Below are 20,803 nucleotides of genomic sequence, written 5' to 3'. Positions count from 1 at the left end.
TAGGGTAGTTGGTTTGGGTTTTGAGTGGAACTAATAAAATAAGGAGAAAGGTGCACTGTTTTGATAAAGTAAGAGCCACTTGAATTGAAAAAAATAGTTCGATTGTTGTGAAAAATATTCCTTGATAAGTGGTGGCTCTTGATGTAAGTGTACTTAAAGAAGAATGGATTTAATATATAGTGATGTGAAGGTGGAGTTATGGTTTGACATAAATGTGGGGTTTTGAATGTTAAAGTATATGTATTAAAATGCTTAGGGAGGTGTAGTCACTCTTATACCTAAATGTATCATACCTGTCCCGCAATCTGCATTACAACCAAATAAATTCCTACCCGATAGACTGAATGAGCTCGATTAGTAGAGTAGTACACTACGGAGAAGACTATGGTGCATCTTTTGTAGCATATGAATGTCATTTTTGAGGGTGAGTGAATTCTGTTCATTTTGAAGTTCCTCAGTGTGCATGTATTTTATTGATTGCAGAATGAGTCTCTTTTATTGTGAGCATACACTTGATTCATGAAGGAGAGGTAAGTCTGGACCTCTGAGTTAGAGTAAGCAAGCCGGTTAGGAATATTGCGTGGCTCGCGGGAGTCAACTCTTGAGGTGTAGATGTTACATTAATGCACTCAATTTATGTGGAAATTCTTGGTGTGACGAGTTAGGGAAGTCGCTCAGGGAAGTTAGGCCTCTATAGAGTGTGGTTTGATTGCTCGAGGACGAACAAATGTTTAAGTGTGGGGTGTTGATAGTAGGCTACAATTATGCAATTCAGATACTATTTACACTCTAATTTAGCCGCACTTTATCAATGTTTGAATGTTAAAAGATAACAAAATGCTCTAATTAAGAGTTTATGATTTGCAGTAGCCACTTCGAGCTATGAGGAAGTTAAAGAGTGTTTTGGAGTCAATATGGAGCGTGAAAGGCAGAATACCGGGCAAAATCCGCGATTAAATCCGCGGCCGCGAACGAGTTGACGGAAGCCAATAACCCATGGTCAATTACGTAATTTCTAAGGCAACTAACCTAAACCTATATGAAGCCTAATTCGCTCAGAAGAGAAAGATAGCTATTTTAGAGAGATTTTGGATGCAAGAACACGAGAGGAAGATAGAGAATTTCCTTAAAAGTTTTCATCATCTTCTTCTTAATTCCATTGTTGATTATAACTTTCTATAGTGAATTTCTATCTATAAGTATGAGTAGCTAAATTCGTCATCTGGGTTTGATGGAACCAATTGTTGGATGAAGTCTTGATTCTGTTTTGATATAATTGAGCCGTTTTACTCTATGATTGTTCAACTACGTGTTGTCTTGTGATTAATTGAAAGAGCTCTTGATTAATCGTGTTTAGTTATCTTGTGTTGCTTGAAAAAGAATACTTGATTAGATTGTTGTTGAACACCACCACCTTCGGGTAAGTTAAGAGATTAATTACTTGAATTTAAAAGTAGGGTTAGAGATAACAAAGTTTTGGTGGGATAATTCTGAGTTGCAAAAATTGTTAACCCGAGTAGTTCGAGAGAATGCTTCTAGTAAATTATCGTAATTGATCGAGAGATAATTGCGGTAGCCCAGAACTCATAGTCCTTATAGAGTGTTACAACGAGATTATAACTAACGTGTTAGGAATTAATCCGACAATTAGGGAAATCATTAGCATGAATTGTTAATTAGAGTAGTTCAACACATTCTTGATTTTCTTTACCTTTTTAAAACTTTGATTGATGTGGATAAAACCACAAAATTAATTAGCTCCTAGCAAAAGGCCAATTTGATCTAATAGTTGTAATAAGTTATAAATTGCCTATGAGAAATTTATAGACGTTTCATAACCAATCAAGCCTACATACTAACTTTAGTGTTATATTACCATTAGAAAAAATAATAACTTGTGTGACCATGCAAATCAAAAGTAAAAAGAAAATACATGGAAATTGAAAAGTAAGGAATTTCTTTCAAGGCTGGGAGATGAAATAGATAGAATCCCCCAAGTTCTTAATCTGCCTCTAGAGAATTCACACACAAAATATGAAAAAAAAGTTCAAGGAAAAAATTCTGGTTGAAATCTCAGAAATGGAGGATAAAAGGTTGTTTATTTGTACGGGAAACGACCAGGATCTCTTATGCCATTTACCATTCGAATTGGGGAAAAAAAGAATTAACCCAAATAGCTCCTCATTTCAAATTTTTTAGTAATCTCCCGTAAAATGAACATATAATTAAAAAAATATTTGGAATAGATTATAAAATAATTAAAATCAAATCTCTCTTCATAAAGTGTGAAGGCGAAATAATCGGGCAATAAAAATTAAACTAAGCTAGCGTTTGATCATAAATTTGATTGAAACTTGATAAGGAGTTTTTCAAAAATAAATTTTGGAAGTTGAAAGTTGTGTTTCGGCATGCATTTTATTAGCAGAAAAGTTGAAGCTTTGTGAGTGAAGAAAAAATGTTACAAAAAAAATGGTTTAATTTTAAAATTATTTTTCCCAAAATATGATCATATTCCATAAATAAATAATATTTCTATTTTTTTTTGTAAAAATAAAGTTAAAATCTATGACCAGATAGGAGCTAAAAATGTAGGGATCTCAGTGAAAAATAAAACAAGGCCCAAAATCAACTAAAAAACAGGGATTTATATAATAAAAACAAATTTCATACAACTAATTATATATTATATAACTTATCTACATTTATCTACAATTTTCATACATTATTTTTACTCAGTTATATACAACTACAATATCATACAACTTAAATACAATTTTTATACAATATTGTTCAACTTTCATACAATAGTCAAATAAATAAAAGAAAAATATATAAACAACAGAATACAATTTTTCTACAATTTTACTACAATTTCGTAAATATAATGTATATCATGTCTTCTTCTTCTTCTTCTTCGAGTTTCAATCTGAAATTCAGCAAAAACTAAGTCTAATCTTCACCAAAACCCCTCAAAATTGAGATATAAACTCCAAACCATATTTCCAATTATTTGCAACAACACCCAATTCAAACAAATAATGATTTTTAAAACCCCAAATTCGAATTCAAAGTTTTTTAATGATTGTCAATGGTGGAATTGCTCCTCTCTTTTCCTTTGCTTTATATTACTTAAATTAGAGATTGAGAGATAGAGAGAGACGTATGGAGAATTCTCAATTCTTTGCAACAACATCCAATTCAAATAAATAATATTTTTTGAAAATCCAAATTCGAATTCAAAGCTTCAAAACTTTTAATGGTTGTCAATATTGGAATTGCTACTCTCTTGTGCAAGATATGTGGAGGGAGAGGGGGACGGGATGTGGAGAGAGACACGTGGGGCGATGAGCAAGTAGATAGAGCAAGAGGAGCTAAAAGAAAAAGAATACAACAACAACAACAACAACAACAACAACGACCCAGTATAATCCCACAAGTGGGGTCTGGGGAGGGTAATATGTACGCAGACCTTACCCCTACTCCGAAGGGTAGAGAGGCTGTTTCCAGGAGACCCTCGGCTCAAAAAAAGCAATAGGAGATAATATATTAGTACCATAAAAATGAGTAATAAAATAACAACAATATATAAGAGATACGAAATATGAAATACAGGATACGAAATACGAAATACGAAATAGATGGCTGGTATAGTACAACTAGAAGGTAAAGCCCTGCATCAATAGACGACCACTGACATTCCTAGTCTAACTCCTAACTAGATAGTCTCTCTCAGTTGTGCTATAGAAATATTCACCCTCTCCCCTAACCTACAACCTTAATGCTCGACCTCCATAATTCCCTATCAAGGGTCATGTCCTCAGTAATCCTAAGTCGCGTCATGTCCTGTCTGATCACCTCTCCCCAATACTTCTTAGGTCTCCCTCTACCTCTCCGCGTGCCCACTACAGCCAGTCGCTCACACCTCCTCACCGGTGCATCAGTGCTCCTCCTCTAAATGTGCCCAAACCATCTGAGTCTTACTTCCCGCATCTTGTCCTCCATGGGGGCCACACCCACCTTCTCTCGAATATCTGCATTCCTAATCTTATCCATCCTTGTATGCCCGCACATCCACCTCAACATCCTCATCTCTGCTACTTTCATCTTCTGGGTGTGTGAGTTCTTTACCGGCCAACATTCAGTTCCATACAACATGGCAGGCCTAACCACTGCTCTATAAAACTTACCTTTTAGTAACGGTGGCACTTTCTTGTCACACAAAACTCCCGACGCTAACCTCCACTTCATCCACCCCACCCCTATACGGTGTGTGATATCCTCGTCAATCCCCCCGATCCCCTGAATAACCGATCCAAGGTACTTGAAACTATCTTTCTTGGGAATGCCTTGAGAGTCAAGCCTCACTTCAACTCCCGCTTCCGTCGACTCAACTCCAAATTTGCACTCGAGGTATTCCGTCTTCGTCCTACTCAACTTGAAACCTTTAGACTCAAGAGCATGTCTCCAAATCTCTAGCCTCTCGTTGACGCCGCCTCTTGTCTCGTCAATTAGAATAATGTCATCAGCAAATAGCATGCACCATGGAACCTCCCATTGAATATGATGAGTCAGTGCATCCATCACCAGGGCAAATAGGAATGGGCTGAGCGCAGACCCTTGGTGCAATCCCGTAATAACTGGAAAGTGTTCAGAGTCGCCTCCTACTGTCCTAACCCGAGTCTTAGCTCCATCATACATGTCTTTAATCACCCTAATATAGTTACTCGGGACCCCTTTATCCTCTAAGCAGCTCCATAAGACCTTCCTAGGAACCTTATCGTACGCTTTCTCCAGATCAATAAACACCATGTGGAGATCCTTCTTCTTATCTCTGTACTGTTCCACCATCCTCCTAATAAGGTGGATAGCTTCTGTGGTAGATCGTCCCGGCATGAACCCGAACTGGTTGTCTGAAATAGACACTGTCCTTCGCACTCTCATTTCTACCACTCTCTCCCAAACTTTCATGGTATGACTTAGTAATTTGATGCCCCTATAGTTGTTACAGCTCTGGACATCACCTTTGTTCTTATACAACGGGACCATTGTACTCCACCTCCACTCTTCAGGCATTCTATTAGTCTTGAATATAACACTAAACAATGCACTAAGCCATTCCAAGCCTGCTTGACCCACACACCTCCACAGTTCAACCGGAATCTCGTCTGGCCCGGTAGCTCTGCCCCTTCTCATCTTACGCATTGCCTCCATGACTTCATCGATCTCAATGTCCCTACAATTACTTACTTCATAGTGACTGTCGGCATTCCTCGATTCCCCAAGTATAATATCCTGATCCCCTTCTTCACTTAGAAGTTTATGAAAGTAGGTCTGCCACCTCCTCTTAATCTGGTCATCTCCCATCAAAACTTTGCCATCATCATCTTTTATGCACCTCACTTGGTCCAGATCCCGAGTTGTCCTCTCTCTCGCCTTAGCGAGTCGGAATAACTTCTTCTCCCCACCTTTGTTCCTTAGCTCCTCATACAGACGAGCAAAAGCTGTCGTTTTAGCCTCTGTCACTGCCATCTTCGCCTCCTTCCTAGCTACCTTATACCTTTGACTGTTCTCTCTCTTCTCCTCCTCGTCAGTGCTCCCTACTAACCTTAGGTAAGCCGCCTTCTTTGCTTCCACTTTACTTTGGACAACTGCATTCCACCACCAATCTCCTTTGTGTCCACCATAGTGTCCCGTAGATATCCCTAACACCTCTCTCGCCGCCTTTCTTATACAGTCCGCAGTCGTCGACCACATTGTGTTTGCGTCCCCACTACTTCTCCAAGCTCCCATTGCCGATAACCTTCCTTCCAACTCTTTAGCTTTATCCTTAGTTAAGGCGCCCCACCTAATCCTGGGGCGTCCTTGTACTGACCTCTTCTTCCTCCTTATCCTAATACAAATGTCCATCACCAAAAGCCTATGCTGCGTTGAGAGGGTCTCACCTGGGATAACCTTGCAGTCCTCGCACAACCTTCTGTCGCATCTCCTGAGGAGTAGATAGTCAATCTGAGTCTTCACCACCGAACTTTGGTAAGTAACCAAATGTTCATCCCGCTTCGTAAAACTCGAGTTTGCAATGACTAGATCGAAAGCCTTGGCAAAGTCCAACAGCGCAATGCCCCCTCCGTTCCGCTCTCCGAAACCAAATCCGCCATGCACCTCAGTGTACCCACCTGCAGATAACCCAATATGACCATTGAAATCTCCTCCTATGAATAACCTCTCAGAAGGCGGTATACTACGAACAATCTCATCCAACCCCTCCCAAAATTGCCTTTTAATATCCTCATCCAAGCCTGCTTGTGGTGCGTACGCGCTAACGACATTTAAAGTACCCTCACCCACCACCAACTTTATAGTCATTAGCCTATCATTCACCCGCCTGACCTCTACCACGGACTCCCTAAGATGGCTATCTACCAGGATACCCACTCCATTCTTACCCCTCAGGACACCAGAGTACCACAACTTATACCCATCCACGTTTTTCGCCCTCGATCCGACCCACCTAGTTTCCTGGACACACGCTATATTAATCTTCCTCTTCTGCAGGATTTTCGCCAACTCTATGGATTTACTCGTTAGTGAACCTATGTTCCATGACCCGATTCTCAACCTATATGCTCCCTTGCCCCCTCTACCTACCCTGCTACCCGACCCACCCCCTGAACCCCACCCCACACTCTGCCCCACCCGAGGACATGCCCTTATTCTATCATCCCAGACTGCAGCCACTACACCTACAACAATCTAGAGAAGTCTCGCTAGTGTACAACGTACACAAATCAAACTTGAAGGAAACACGTGGTAGCTAGTATCCTAGTTCAAAGGTTTAACTATTGCGAAGTAAAATAACAGTAATTTAGCTAACACCAAAAGGGAAACAGTAAAACAGGAGGTACCAATTCCCGATAACAAAACCTGTGGCTGATTTGCTGTGCTCGATGTAGTTGTACGCTCCCGCCCACTTGCTGACACTCGCCCAGGTTGCTCTCCTTTGCCAGTGCTCGTGCGCCCAACTTGTCTCAATTACTCCGAGAATTCCTGAAAATACAGAAAATACCACGACCCAAAAACCAGAAGGAGGTATCACCGCTACCTCTTTGCATTAATGAATCAAGGACGGAGTCGAAATGTCGGCCGGAACAATTGAACAACGATCGGAAACTCGGAATCACCACCTTGAGGGAATGAAAATAGTTCCCGTTTTTTTTAAACACAGGTGGTTATAAGATAAGATAAACAGAAAAAAGGTTCACCGTCGTTTAACACTTCACTGCCGGATCTGAAAATTTCCAGCCACACTCCGGCGGGCGTCAGTGGTATCGAGAATCGCCCACTTCCCTTAAAATGAACATAAATGATAATTGAGTATATAAAATGTAATCATAGTAAAACTTGAGCAAGGAGGGTAATATAATTTGATATAGGGTATAGTAATGTAAAAATTACAAAAAGATATCAGAAACCATAAAATTAGGGTTTTGGAACCATATTTTATTTTATTATCTTAAAACCAAATCCTTTTTGACCAGTTGACTCTGTTAAACAAAATACCACACTTTCTGAGTGAAGAAAAAAATGTCGACATCAAGACCGGAGCTCCTAGCGCCGCCTGAAATATTCTACAACGACGATGAAGCTCGCAAGTACACTTCATCTTCTCGAATAATCGACATTCAGGTTTGTGCTTTCTTATACTAAAATAAAATAAGACATTCCATTCACAGTGTTGGATACTTAGCTGACTTTAGTTTGTAATTATGCAAAGTCGCAACTTACAGAGAGAGCATTGGAGCTTCTTGCCTTACCAGATGATGGAGTCCCGAGATTACTTCTTGATATTGGTACGCACTTGTTTTACGTTGTAGTTGTATTAGTGAATTTGATGAGCTAAGTTTTAGCTATGGTGTTTTTTTATTTAGGGTGAATAAAGAGAAAGGGAGTTGTTTTATAGCATTACACAAAGAACTAGTGTTTAGTGAATTGTAACGGAACATTGTAAAGCCTCATACATTTTAAGATAGTTAAGGAATAAACTGGCTTATTATAAACCAGATGAACTATACAGCAACAAAAGCAACAAACCCAGTATAATCCCACAAGTGGGCTCTGAGGAGGCTAGTGAGTATGCAAACCTTACCCCTAATGTGAATGTAGAGATGTTGTTTCCAATAGACCCTCGGCACATGGAAAGATGAAAATAAAGCAGTAACATAATAAGAAAACAAGGCGAAAGGAACAACATGTAGTGATGGAAAAACACACAGTAGATAGAAATGGTTAATTGCTCATTCATACCAGAGAAACGGGGAAGGTTTTAAGATTTTCTTTTGGCTGATCAGTAAGAAACTGTTTTGCAGTATATTTGGTCCGAGTTACGCAATTTCCCAGAAGGTTGGCTCCTTCAATGTGGCCTTTCGGAATTGTTGTCCTCGTGGCTTCTAACAGATGTCTTTTGAAACAATGATAGTTCTTTATCTTTTCAATTGTGGAGTTGTGAGGTTTTCGTATTTATTCCACTTTATTAGTTAAACAACCAGGCAGTAATTACTTGTTTTCCATTCTGAAGGATGTGGATCAGGTCTAAGTGGTGAAACAATCACTGAGCATGGACACCAGTGGCTTGGCTTGGATATATCACAGTCAATGCTTGGTGCGTAAATTTCTTGTCGTCTAAGTGCAAAGTTTTTCACGTTTCACTATTGTTAGATAATGGTTTTCATGTTCCAGACGTTGCACTGGAGCGCGAGGTTGATGGTGATCTAGTACTTGGTGACATGGGTCAGGTAGGTACCTAAAATCTCAGCTACATGTTTTCTTTATATTTCTCCCACTGCAGGTATTAAGACCAGATACACCTTGTTGCTTGTGGATATGTATGCCTTTACACCCATAGTATTTATCGTTGCAGTCATACGGAAATCTCAAAATGCAACTGAAGGATGTCATGACAGTAATGATGTAGCAGAGTTATCAACCTATCTAAAACATATTAGAACATAGTAATTTGTAGCATACAGTAACCTGTTACTACATTACTTGTTGTTTTCCCCAATACAATATGGAATGTCTCCCGATGCATCTCTCTTTTTTGTTTTAAAGGCCATGCTAGTGGTGAATCTTAGTTTACCAGCGTACGTTTGTGATGCTACTCCTGAAACTAGAGATTTCACACTTGCATGGAAATTTGCTGGCAGGTCATCACTACAGTATATTATGTGATGTTTTACACAAAAACCAGTCGGAGAAACTTTGCTTGTATTGTCTGGCCATAAGTTTAATCATCCCAACAACAACAAAAAAACATGTAGCTTCCTGCCTATAATTGGGTTTTTTTAGGCAAAAGCATTTTGAACATGTTTTTAGTCATTAATTGTGCACAGTTTCTTTGCTTGACTTGGTTTTTCTTATAAGTCATGGTTGAGGCCTTGAGGGTAAAGAGAATATAAAAGGCGGTTGCCTCTCTTGGTTATTTTTCGTGTATATTGACATTGCTTTGGATTTTTAAGAAAGCATTTCTCTGAAAATTAAATATCTGTGAAACTACTTTCTTTTGACACAATACACTTGTTGATGAGTCCCAAAGATTGGCTAGTTCAAAATTTGCATCTCCTATATACTTGCAACCTGTTCTTCATTTGATTGAATGAACCTAAATAATAGGTTGCATCTTGTTTTAGGGCTTAGGGCTTCGACCTGGAGTTCTAGATGGTGCCATCAGTATCTCAGCTGTCCAGGTATATTCTTGTCTCTATTGATTTGTTCTTCCCTGATAATGCTGGGAGTAGCTATGATGGTAGCTACTTTAAACTGCACTTCACATTTGGTCAAGGGGAGCTCGGCAATGTTTAATTATACAAAATTGTTTTTTTTCTTTTTCCATAATTAACTCATATATCCATATGAAAAGATTTGGTCCGCGTATAACTTTAAAGAATTATCGAAGCAATAACTTTTGTAATCTCATCATCAACTTTCAAAAATTTTATCCTGGTTGTTACTTGTATTGGATGTTGCTAAATTATCAGTATATATGCAAGAGAAATAATAGGCATCACTAGCTCTTTTCCTTTCCATTTCTTTTAATGGAAATCAATCCCCCAAACTTCCTACCTGAAAGCCCAATACTGGTCATTTCTCACTTTGCTCTGGTGACTTGAATGCCAAACCTTATGGTTGGAGGGGTCAGTTCTTTACCTATCTAAGAAGTAGGATGTTCGTCGACCTAATTTAATGTTGGTTATCAGGTTAGTATCCTCTCAGAGCTCTTAATGGGGAGAAACTCTGAAGATGATTATGAGGACGTTGCACATCAATATTAGACCCAGTATAAAAAGATTAAAAGGAAAAAAGATACTACTTATTTTATCATACTCACACATACAATCACGTGTGTGCGTGTGTGCACACCTGTGAGTTAGGCATCTTTTTTCTATTTCAAATTAACAATGGTGTTCAAGTCAGTTTGCACGCACTTAGTCACACTTTTTAAGCAAGAGGCATTTTCAATTGATTGTAGTCCTTTTAACATATACAAATCAAGAGGGCAAAGCATCTAAGGGAAAAGGGAGTGGTAAGCGGGCTTCTTTCAGTTGACTATATAGGTTAGGTTTGAGTGCTCTTTTTTTTAACATCTCAACTCTTGGTCATCTTGCCATCTGTATCATACTTGCTATGCTTGGTTCTTGCTTACTACTAATGTTCTTTATTTGCTCGAGCAGTGGCTGTGCAATGCTGACAAGTCTTCTCATGAACCTCGGTTAAGGTTGAAGTAAGTGTGAGTTCATTCTATCTTAGATTGATTGTTGGTAGATACTGATCTGCCCAAGATTCAATTATTATGTCAGCAGTATTGAACAAGCAGTGTGAAACCTGAACATATTTAGTTAGTTTGTTCAGTTGGAAGTTTCACACCCTCGTAAACAGTGTTGATAATTTTTTGGATTTTGTTAGTTCCCTGATATTAGCATAGTTACTGTACTGGGGATAACCTTCTGCTGTTTACGGTTTTTTTTCCATGATAGCTCCTGGTTTATACTGGAACTGTTCCTTCTCCTTTTTGTAATTCTGCATCTTCTTGATGCCTTATTAATGCATTTTGATTACTTCATCAAAAATTTCTGTAGGGCATTCTTTGGTTCCTTATATAGATGTTTGGGAAGAGGCGCAAGAGCAGTACTTCAAGTCTATCCTGAAAATATCGCTCAGCGGGAGTTGATACTGGGTTTTGCCATGCGAGCTGGTTTTTCTGGAGGCATAGTTGTTGACTACCCCCACAGGTAGAGAAGAAGCTTATAAATATCCTCTGTTCTTCATTTTTGCTAGTTTTATGGTGAGATGGAAGGCTTACACAACTGAAAGAATAAAAGGTGAAACAGTTCGGAGATCAACATTGGTTTTCCTGTCTGGAAGCTCATCCTCTGAACTGAAATTACAGGGTCCCAGGAAGCTTTATGTGGCATTGCTAATTGTGTCTACATAAAGCTTAATTCTAGTGGTAGACTTCATGTTATCGCTCTTAACACATCAACCTTAGTTTATCCAGAGTGGGATAGGTGAATCCCTCTACAAGCAGGATCAATCAAATTTAAATATAAATACTTAAAACAGCCACCTATTTGTGACTGTCAGGCGTCCCTCCACTCAACCTTCAAAAGCTCAGTGGATTTGATCCGTCAAAGACATAATTAAGCATAGTGTCCCTACTTTAACTTCAAGCTTTTAGAAAAGATAGGAATTATTGTGCGAGCAACACCGAGAGGCTGCCCCCGTTGAAGTTATGCATGCATGCTCATGTGTCCTCCCAATCTCTTCTCTTCTTTCTCATACCACAATAGTTGGAGTATATCTGAGGATTGAAGGTTAAATGTGTGACACAATAATGAAGGGACTGAACTAGAATTAGCTAAAAATGAGGGAAGGAAAAGGGAAACTTGTATGTGAGATACACCCTAAACTCTGATGCAAAGAGATGAATTTTCAAGGTATGAAGATTCAACTCTTTGATATTTGGTGTACTGACTTGACACTGAATGCTCTCTCTTGTCACAGTACTAAAAGGAGGAAAGAGTACTTAGTGCTCACTTGTGGTCCGCCATCTCTCAGCTTCATCACTCCCAACGGGAAGGGTGAAGATGGAGAGAGTTGCTCTGATGAAGATAATAGCGGGGATGAAGAAAACCAGACAGTAAGTTTTTTCCCCCTTTCCTCTTAAACCCCCTCGTTTTTCCTGTTTTCTTTTTCCCCTCTTATTCTGTCAGTCTTTGGTTATCTAATTACCTTTTCACCCTACCATGCAGGTTTGCGTATCTGATAGGCACAGACCTAGAAAAAAACAAAAAGTAAACAAGAGAGGCAAAGGAAGAGATTGGGTTCTGAAGAAGAAAGAACAGATGAGGAGAAAGGGAAATACAGTGCCTGCAGATACCAAATACACAGCACGTAAAAGAAAGGATCGTTTTTGATTCATCATTCATATGAACTTCATCTATTTATCTGTTTGTGAATAGAATTTGAGTTCATTTTTCTGCAAGAGCACATACTTTAAGAGCAATTTTGGATAAAGAGATGAACTAATTAAGATCCTGATGTAATGTTCTCAGAGCTCAAGTTTACATCAAGATGGTGCATGTGTATTTTTGAGGTATTTCAATCGTAGCAGAATGTATTGACTCTCATTTTGGATTTAACTACTGGTTGATTACATATTCCTCATGCAATAGAATAGTGCTTGTTTCCCAATTTGAGTGCGGGATATATTGGTTGTTTCTTTTACCCTATTGTAAAACTCGTCATTAAGGTTGGGTTTGTATTTCTAAATGATATTGTTTGGATGAATGAAGAACAAAGAACTATGGATCAGTGAAGAGAAGAATCAACTCTTAAATTTTCTGTTTTAATTAGTTATTATTCGTAACATTAGAAGTATTTTGTTCTCTTGTCTTTCTTTAACGACTGATTAAGTATAATTTGACATGCTTTTGAAATGAAACACGTTTGATTAATTACTTGTCTTCCTTTGCAGAAAATGCAAGCAAGCATCCTTAGTGGTATTGTTTGCAGCATAAACTATTGTCACTAACAGTTGCAATTTTATCACGAAGTTGAAAGAGCAATTGTTTCGTGAACTGTATCTTTTTTGTTTTAATTTCACATAAGGAGCACCCTTATTGTTGGAAGTGAGGCTCAGCCTTCGAATCGCATGTGGGACGAGTTTTTACCTCAGCTTGGGCAAAAGATTGAGAGATCCTCAGCATATGCAAAACCTTAAAAAAATAGAATTTTATTGCTTCTTTATCGCCCTTCTCTTTAGATGCTACTTAACAAGAATTACTTGTACTGTTTCGTCTCGCATAAACCACTACGAAACTGTTAATGTAGCAAAATTAAATCAACGTCGCGTAAGCCCGTAAAGTGAGACTCAATGGTCCGTGTCATCCCCTTCAAATTGTGACTATGAGTCCTTATCTCATTGAAACCCCACCTGTCGAAATATCAGTGGCCTCTTGTCTCTGACCACCCACCCCCAAGGAAACAAAAATGAAAACACAAAAAGGGCAAAAAGAAACAAAAGACCCCACTTTTCTTGCTACTTCCTTAAACATAATTCATACATAAACACAGCCATGATTCTTTGAACTTTTACTGTTTTTTTAAATCTTGTAGCTCGTTCTTCATTCTAAAGGCAAGTTTTTGTAATCTTTTCTTGAACTCATTCTGTACGTTTTTTGAGGGCCTCAAAACCCAGAAAGCATAAAATGAAAAAGAAGAAGAAAAATAAAGTTAATAATTTCGTAGCCCTATTTTTCTTAGGTGATAATAACTTTTTATTTTTTATTTTCTTTGGTGTTGTACATGAGGTGAATGGTTGAGGTTTGAGAAAAACGACTAATCTTGACTTAAAAAATGTATAGCAGTCATTTCCTAAATTCCAGGAACCCTGAATTGCTCTTATTTTTTGTTAAAGTATTAAGCTTTGTGATTTTGGGTTTGCGATTGGATTAAGGTATTTGCATGTAGATTAGTAATAATCCATGTTTTGTCTATGTTTTTCTTTCTTGGTTGTTTCTATTTTGTGGCTATGAGTGTTATATTTGGTTGCTAATTTATCCACACAACAAAAAATTAGTGATTAAGACTAAATTAAATTGGATTTGTGTAAATTTTTGTGGCCTCTTTGATTTCAGTTTCTGCACCAGTAAGGGAAGTGCCCAACTTGAGTTTCACATGCTCACAGGGTTCTTCTCTCTTTTTATTTTTATTTTTATTTTTCTATTGATTTTCATTCCTTTGTCTTAAAGCATTAGTTGCAACATAATGTTCTTGTCATCTTCAATTGCTTGGCTGGTATAAATTTTTGCCTCTCTTTTTTACCCTTTCCCATTGTAATGTTCAATGATTTCTTGAATTTTGAACATTAGTTTTATTATGTGCATCCATTTTTCCTGCAGAGATAATTGCTGAGGTCTTGAGGTCAGGTATTTGTTAATCTTCAGGTTCATGTTTTAAGTTATAAAGAGAAAATTTATTGTATGTATAAAGAGAAAATGTATTGTAAATCGGTTCTGACGTTTGACGTGATCCTTTAAAGTCTAATTATCTGTCCATCCCCTGTCAGCTAATCTTCTGGATACTATTTGACTGGAAATTTAGGTGTCATTCAAATCTCTGGTTTTCCTGATTCAAGCTGGCATAATTTACACTATTATATTAGTGATATTTTCATAACTTTTTTCGTTGTAAATCAGTAAGCTTTCCTCCTATTATTACCTCGGGATGTATTTTTAAAGGCCATAGAATTGAGCATCTATCACAATGTAATTTTGAGAACTAATTGACCTATAAAAACAATGTGAAATTTCTTTACTTTGTCACTTTTATACCCTGTAAACCTTCTTCTTCTAACTACGCCTGGTCTTTGTTTTTCCTAACACTGAACATAAGCAGCTCTGATGCAAGTTTGCATGATCATATTCATCCAAAAAGCAGCCTTTACTGCTCGTAGTGTAATGGACCACATTGTTCTTAACCTTCTTCTTGCTTTGCTTGGCCATGTTCTTTCTAAATGGAGCTCCATTTATTTAGAAGTTCATTGATTCACTGGGTATATGCGAGTGCAGTTGAACCTCCTTAATTCTAGTATGTACCTACTTTGGCAAGCAGGGAATTTTGGTAAACAAAGTTTGAAAACATTGTTTTCAAATGTCGCGTCAGGTTAAAATAACATATAATGGTATTAGTTTATATTAATTTGAAGTCTTATTTTTCAAGAAGGAAAACTTTTAAGCATTTAAATTCTAAGTCAAGTTTTTGCGGTATACGAACAAGATAGTAGGTATAGTTTTTCTAGAAGAAGTAATAAGTTATACAAACTTTAGGTAGCCTTGCATCATGAATTTCATTCTTGGATATATGTCAATTTGCATTTCCCTGAAGTTGAAGACTACTGAAGTAGCACATATGGTGATCTCTATGTGATCTCTTTACATTGCAGAAAAATGCATTGTATCCTTCGGAGATCAGGTAGCATCATTCAGAAAGATCCAGATATGGATGACAGTGCATTGTCCCTGAAATCTCTCGAGGTGCATAAGTTCAGTTCATCTTCTATGGTTGTGTATATAAATTGCTGCACATCACATGGATATACTAACGCTTTGTCGTTCATCTGGAGTAGTTCTGACATGTATTATGGTACTTTCTTCTAGGACTATGGAGTATCTTCTGTTATATGGAGATTTTCCAATTGTAGGTAAAGACAGTTTCTTGGTACTATCGATGAGCTACATATATTTTTGTATTTGTGTATTATTGTTGAAGTTCATTTTCTGTAGCTTGTCACTTTATACCAACTACGTCGTTGGGAAGTGGAATTGTATAAATTTTGATGTCATATACCACATTTATAGCTTTTCTTATAACAATGAAAATATTGCATGAGATACCAATAGTTGGCCCGATATTTTTTCACATGATATTGGTTTAAGCTTAACAATGTTCATATGTGAACATATGAATCATTTTGCAGGTCTACAGATGTCACATTCTTTGTCTTGGAATCCAATGGACTATGGAGAGTTCTTGTTCTTCCACAACAATATCTCTACCGTGAAATATGTCGGAGATCACTTCAATCAAATGTAAATAGTTTTCAAGTTGGTTCGTTGTTGGCATTAACTTCTTTCTTGTTTGGTAGAGAGAAAATTCAAAGAGTTTTTAATATTGGCTCTCCTCTTGAATCAATCTCGTCTAGAAGCTCTCTACACGATGGAGGTGCTTTCAGCCATCTAAAGAAATGGGACATGTTATCAATCATTCCTTCTGGCCAAAATCCAATTATCGAATGTGAATTTCCTGGAACCATCTCCGTGGGATCTGATGCCAATAGTGTAGAAGATATGGATGTTCATGACCCTAAGGAAAATAGATCCACAGACAGATGCTCAAGGAAAAAACCTAGAAAGAAGGGGAAGCGGAATAGAAATCTCAAGTGCAGTAATGGCCTAAATGAGCTGCAATCTGCTGTTGGATGTTCAATAACTCAAGCTGTGATACAAAGTATACAACATAGATCAATTAGTTCTGCTAATATGTCTAATTCCTTGATGACTGATGCCATGACCGTGAACTCTATTGCTCTTGGCTTAAGTAGTAATGAAAGATGTAGTTCGGGTGGATGTAAATCACCTCATACTATTGTAAGTACAGAGGTTTCTTCTACTGGAGACATCTTAAACAGTGCTGGTGAGAAGAAAAAGCGTTCAAAGCAGCATGTTGGGAATCCTTATGTAACAGAAAAGAAGGATAAGTATTTTAGAAGAGTCCCCAAAGACTCAAATGTCTATGCAAGTAGTACTGGAAACCAGAATAGCCATGTGAGAAAGGAAAATTATCATTGTATTTGGAAAAGGGTCCAGAAGAATGATGCTGATGTAAGCAATTGTGACTTGGAAAAATTGAACTTAGGTTTCTCACAGTTTGATAATAGGTTGAAAAAGAGTACAGTGAAGAAAGAGCTTCCTAATCGTGTTGATTCTATTATATTATCACAATCCGCACATGAAAATCAAGAAAAGCTCAAAGTTCCAAAAAATCCGAGGAGAAATAAGTGTCTAGATCCACTGGAGGAGAATGAAAGTCAATGTCAAAAAGGATCTCCAGTTAATGGAGCCTCTTCAAATGTTTGTTTGAAGACTAACATGCAATCAGATGATGTATTTGGTTCAGCTACCCAAATAGCTTCAGCAAAAAGATCAATTAATGCTGCAGATTCTCGAACTGGAACAAGTTCTTTTAGGGCTAGATACAAGAAAGGGAATGTTCAATATGTTTCCCTTAAACCAATCCCGAATCCCAAAGCTTGTTCCCGTAATGTGGAAGCAACAGAAAATGTCCCAATTGTTGTATCCAGCGTGGATGATCAAACAGTTGAACATCAATTTGGCTTGTTATCTAGATCAGGAAAGTTCGATGACCTAACAGCACAGCGGCAGGAGCTTCCTGCTGTGGATGGAGAGGGTGACAACGCGGACCAAGAAGTTTCTCCTTCTGGTCAAAATGTTACACATGAACAACTAGCTTCTAAATGTCAAGCTCCTGTTTCTTCCTCAGTGAATGTCAGAGTGATAAATGCAGGTCAATATTCAGATAATATAAAAGCATTACCTGGTGATGCTCAGTTTGGGAAGTTGAGAAATCATAACACATGCACTCTAGAGCAGGGCTACGACAATGCTGCTACGGCGAAGTTCTTCGTTCCTGAAGCTAAAAGCCAAACCTTTCATAGTCTTGAAAATGATTGTAGAAACATTTATCAGGCAGTGAATGATGCCCATAGGGCACAGCTAGCCTCTAAAGCCATTGAGATCGGTAATGGCTATCCTGCTGCCGAGTTTGAGAAACTTCTTCATTCTGCCTCTCCATTTATATGCCCATCTGTTAGTATTCGGACTTGTCAGGCTTGCTTCCGCAGTCAAGCTACTAATGATCCTCTATGCAGACATGAGATACCTAATATCTCTTTGGAGAACTTGTGGCAGTGGTATGAGAAACATGGGAGCTATGGTTTAGAAGTAAAAGCAGAGGATCACAGAAATGCAAGACATTATGGGATGGATCATTCTAAGTTTCGTGCCTATTTTGTTCCATATTTGTCAGCCATTCAGCTCTTCAAGTACCATAGGACTCGTCCAATCCATAATGATAATAGGACTCTGGGGTCCGTGGATGTGGCGGAGTGTAAGATGAATAGAATATCTGAGAGTTCACCTAGTGCAGATCTGCGCTCAATATTTTCTGTACTTGTACCTCAACCTCTTATTGAGGATTCAAGCTCTTTACTACAGAAAGGTGTTCTTTCTGACTCGACGTCATCTTCAGAGTGCAATAATGGTGATTTACATCATCTACCTGATGAATTTAACTTGTCTGATGATATGGAGCTTCTCTTTGAATATTTCGAATCTGAGCAGCCTCAAAGGCGGCGACCGTTGTTTGAAACGTATGTGATACTTAAGTTGTTTCTGCTAGCATTTAGTTTTTCTTTGTTAAGAGTTTATCGTTGGGGGAAAAAAAATGACCAACCTGTCATGTCCTCTTGCAATGCAACATTAGCCCATCACTAGCGAATTTACTGTCGGTAAATCGTTGTCCTCAATACTGATCATTTATACTCCATGGTTACCCTTACTTTGCTTCTGGTGAAGAACTAACTTTTATTTCCATATTCTCTGGTGTTGGATTTTTGGGAAGCATATTCATTTTGTGCTATTTCCCATGCTCAGCTCTCTAAGCAGGGAAACTCTAGTTTGATTGATTTGTCATCTTGAGTTCTGCATAAGGCTCTATGCAGCTCGTCGCCAGGAAATGTTTTTTTTGTGGGGTTGATAGCATTCTGCTGATCTTTCTTTGAATTCTCTATTACAGAATACAGGAACTTGTCTCTGGCAATGGACCCTCAAACTGTAGATCATATGGAGATCCATCGCTCCTACATACTACGAGCTTAGATGACCTGCATCCTCATTCCTGGTTAGTGGCAGAAATGCGTAGCTATTATGATTTTATATGGTTCTTAAATATGTGAAGCGCAATGCATATCTACATCCCTGTTTGGAGAAAAGAAATAGAATGAAATAAGTGCGTGAAAAGCCATCTTCTAGTTCCAGAGCAACATTGTTTTAGATCTGATTATTCCATGTCTTTACAGGTTTTCGGTTGCATGGTACCCCATTTATAGGATACCCGATGGAAATTTGCGTGCTGCTTTCTTGACTTATCATTCGCTTGGCCATTTTATTCACGGAAACCAGACACTAAAACCCCCAAGTGTGGATGACTGTATAGTTTCTCCAATCATAGGCCTCCAAAGCTACAATGCTCAGGTAGAATCATAGTGGCTAATCTCGCAATTTGAAGGTCTCTCATAGAATTTCTGAAGTTTATTAGACTACTTTTGAGTTAATAACATGGTAACAGTTAAAATTATCATGATAAGAATAATTCTTCAAAAGAATATATCTATAACAAAATGCTGAATTTTGGAGATATCTTTGGTGATGTCAACCCATAGAGCATATTAAGACTTTAGGAAGTATGTCCAAGGCAAAATGAGCACGACTAGAATTAATTGTCATGCTATATTACAACAACAATAGCAAACCCAATCCCATAAGTGGGGTTTGGGGAGGGTAGTGTGTATGAGACCTTACCCCTATCTTGTAAACATAGAAATGTTGTTTCCCATAGACCCTCGGCTCAAGGAACAGTGAAAATAAAGCAACAAACAATAGTAACGACTATGCTATATTCTTCGTCACAATTCCTGAAGTTTTGTGTTGAAGAAACATATTATGCTAATAATCACGGAAAGTTTCTGAAAATAGTCATTTCAAAGCTAAATATTTGCTAGCTTAGGTCATATATTAGTCATCTGAACTTATATGAGCTTCACAAAGCATAAGTGCTCCCATATCCGTATAAAAAAGGATTGCAGTGGGGTAGCAGTCAATATAGAAATAACCTAATAATTCCTTGAATACTGCATTAAAAGAGCAGAATGGAGACAGCGAATTAGCTGAACCCAACTAATTTAGGATTGAGGTGTAGTTGATTGTTTGAATGGCCTTGTTAGGCAAAGATTACAAGGTGGTTCAAGCAACTGGAATTGTACTCATTTACAACTGGGAGAACTGTTTATGTATTCAACTCTTTCTTAGTATAATATTATCCCTGCATGTAAAATACGCCATACATGACCTTGACATTACTTTTTGTCTGAATGGTAAAACAAACAGGGTGAATGCTGGTTTCAGCCAAGGCACTCTGCTGACGACCTGACTGAAGAATTCTTGGATATGGACCTTCATACAGTTCTGAGAGAGCGAATACGAACGTTAGAGCAGACAGCAAGTATTATGTCACGAGCTGTGAGAAAGATTGGAAGTGACACGCTCGTGAACAGACATCCTGATTATGAGTTCTTCCTATCCCGGCGACGTTAATTGCTTCTGATCCTCGTATTCTGATTGTAAGTTATGCTCTGTAAATAGTTAGTATACCTATAGGATCCCCTTTTCGGGGTTGAAAGTAGTGCTTGCTGGTTACAGTTAGGAATTTTACCGGTGCTTCTTCTTGTAAGTTCTGAAGTAAGTTGTATATATGTAGTTTTGTCTAGTTGGAATTAAATTACGCAGAGCATGTTATGAGATGATTTTTGCGGATTAAAAGTCACAGATAGTTCAGTTAATAAGTTGTAACTTTGAGATTCGGTTTCCACATTCACTGTGTGCACCGACTTTCA

General features: G+C 38.0%; 2 protein-coding genes across 7 annotated transcripts; both read left to right on the top strand.

The window, feature by feature from the left end:
• The first annotated feature begins 7,523 nt into the window (after positions 1-7,523).
• On the top strand, positions 7,524-12,889 carry LOC107821161 (18S rRNA (guanine-N(7))-methyltransferase RID2-like). The gene is made up of 9 exons (XM_016647580.2): positions 7,524-7,683; positions 7,772-7,847; positions 8,573-8,656; positions 8,734-8,789; positions 9,684-9,740; positions 10,725-10,774; positions 11,130-11,282; positions 12,055-12,190; positions 12,303-12,889. Exons 1-9 carry the CDS (start codon positions 7,582-7,584, stop codon positions 12,465-12,467), a joined length of 879 nt encoding a protein of 292 aa, XP_016503066.1. The 5' UTR covers positions 7,524-7,581; the 3' UTR covers positions 12,468-12,889.
• Positions 12,890-13,359: 470 nt separating this feature from the next.
• On the top strand, positions 13,360-20,745 carry LOC107821160 (uncharacterized). Of its 6 annotated transcripts, none has more exons than XM_016647577.2 (8): positions 13,383-13,687; positions 14,454-14,475; positions 15,497-15,587; positions 15,711-15,754; positions 16,031-18,502; positions 18,928-19,032; positions 19,211-19,385; positions 20,298-20,745. In XM_016647577.2, exons 3-8 carry the CDS (start codon positions 15,501-15,503, stop codon positions 20,502-20,504), a joined length of 3,090 nt encoding a protein of 1,029 aa, XP_016503063.2. In that variant the 5' UTR covers positions 13,383-13,687; positions 14,454-14,475; positions 15,497-15,500; the 3' UTR covers positions 20,505-20,745. The 6 variants fall into 6 exon arrangements, with proteins under 6 accessions (XP_016503061.2, XP_075111856.1, XP_016503064.2 ...); XM_016647574.2 differs by having other exon boundaries at positions 14,454-14,480; XM_016647575.2 differs by lacking the exon at positions 14,454-14,475 and having other exon boundaries at positions 13,360-13,687.
• The last annotated feature ends 58 nt before the right edge of the window (positions 20,746-20,803 follow it).

Source organism: Nicotiana tabacum, chromosome 6 (assembly GCF_000715075.1).
Source record: "Nicotiana tabacum cultivar K326 chromosome 6, ASM71507v2, whole genome shotgun sequence".
Taxonomy (NCBI): Eukaryota; Viridiplantae; Streptophyta; class Magnoliopsida; order Solanales; family Solanaceae; genus Nicotiana; species Nicotiana tabacum.
The sequence above is the reverse complement of the archived record's forward strand: the minus strand, read 5'-3'. Positions and strand labels throughout refer to the sequence as shown.

Coding starts and splice junctions, on each gene's coding strand:
- LOC107821161 (XM_016647580.2), top strand. CDS start 7,582: ATGTCGACATCAAGACCGGAGCTCCTAGCGCCGCCTGAAATATTCTAC. Junction 8,790..9,683: donor TACTTGGTGACATGGGTCAG/GTAGGTACCTAA, acceptor ATCTTGTTTTAG/GGCTTAGGGCTTCGACCTGG. Junction 11,283..12,054: donor GTTGTTGACTACCCCCACAG/GTAGAGAAGAAG, acceptor CTCTTGTCACAG/TACTAAAAGGAGGAAAGAGT.
- LOC107821160 (XM_016647575.2), top strand. CDS start 15,501: ATGCATTGTATCCTTCGGAGATCAGGTAGCATCATTCAGAAAGATCCA. Junction 15,588..15,710: donor TGTCCCTGAAATCTCTCGAG/GTGCATAAGTTC, acceptor ACTTTCTTCTAG/GACTATGGAGTATCTTCTGT. Junction 19,386..20,297: donor TCCAAAGCTACAATGCTCAG/GTAGAATCATAG, acceptor TAAAACAAACAG/GGTGAATGCTGGTTTCAGCC.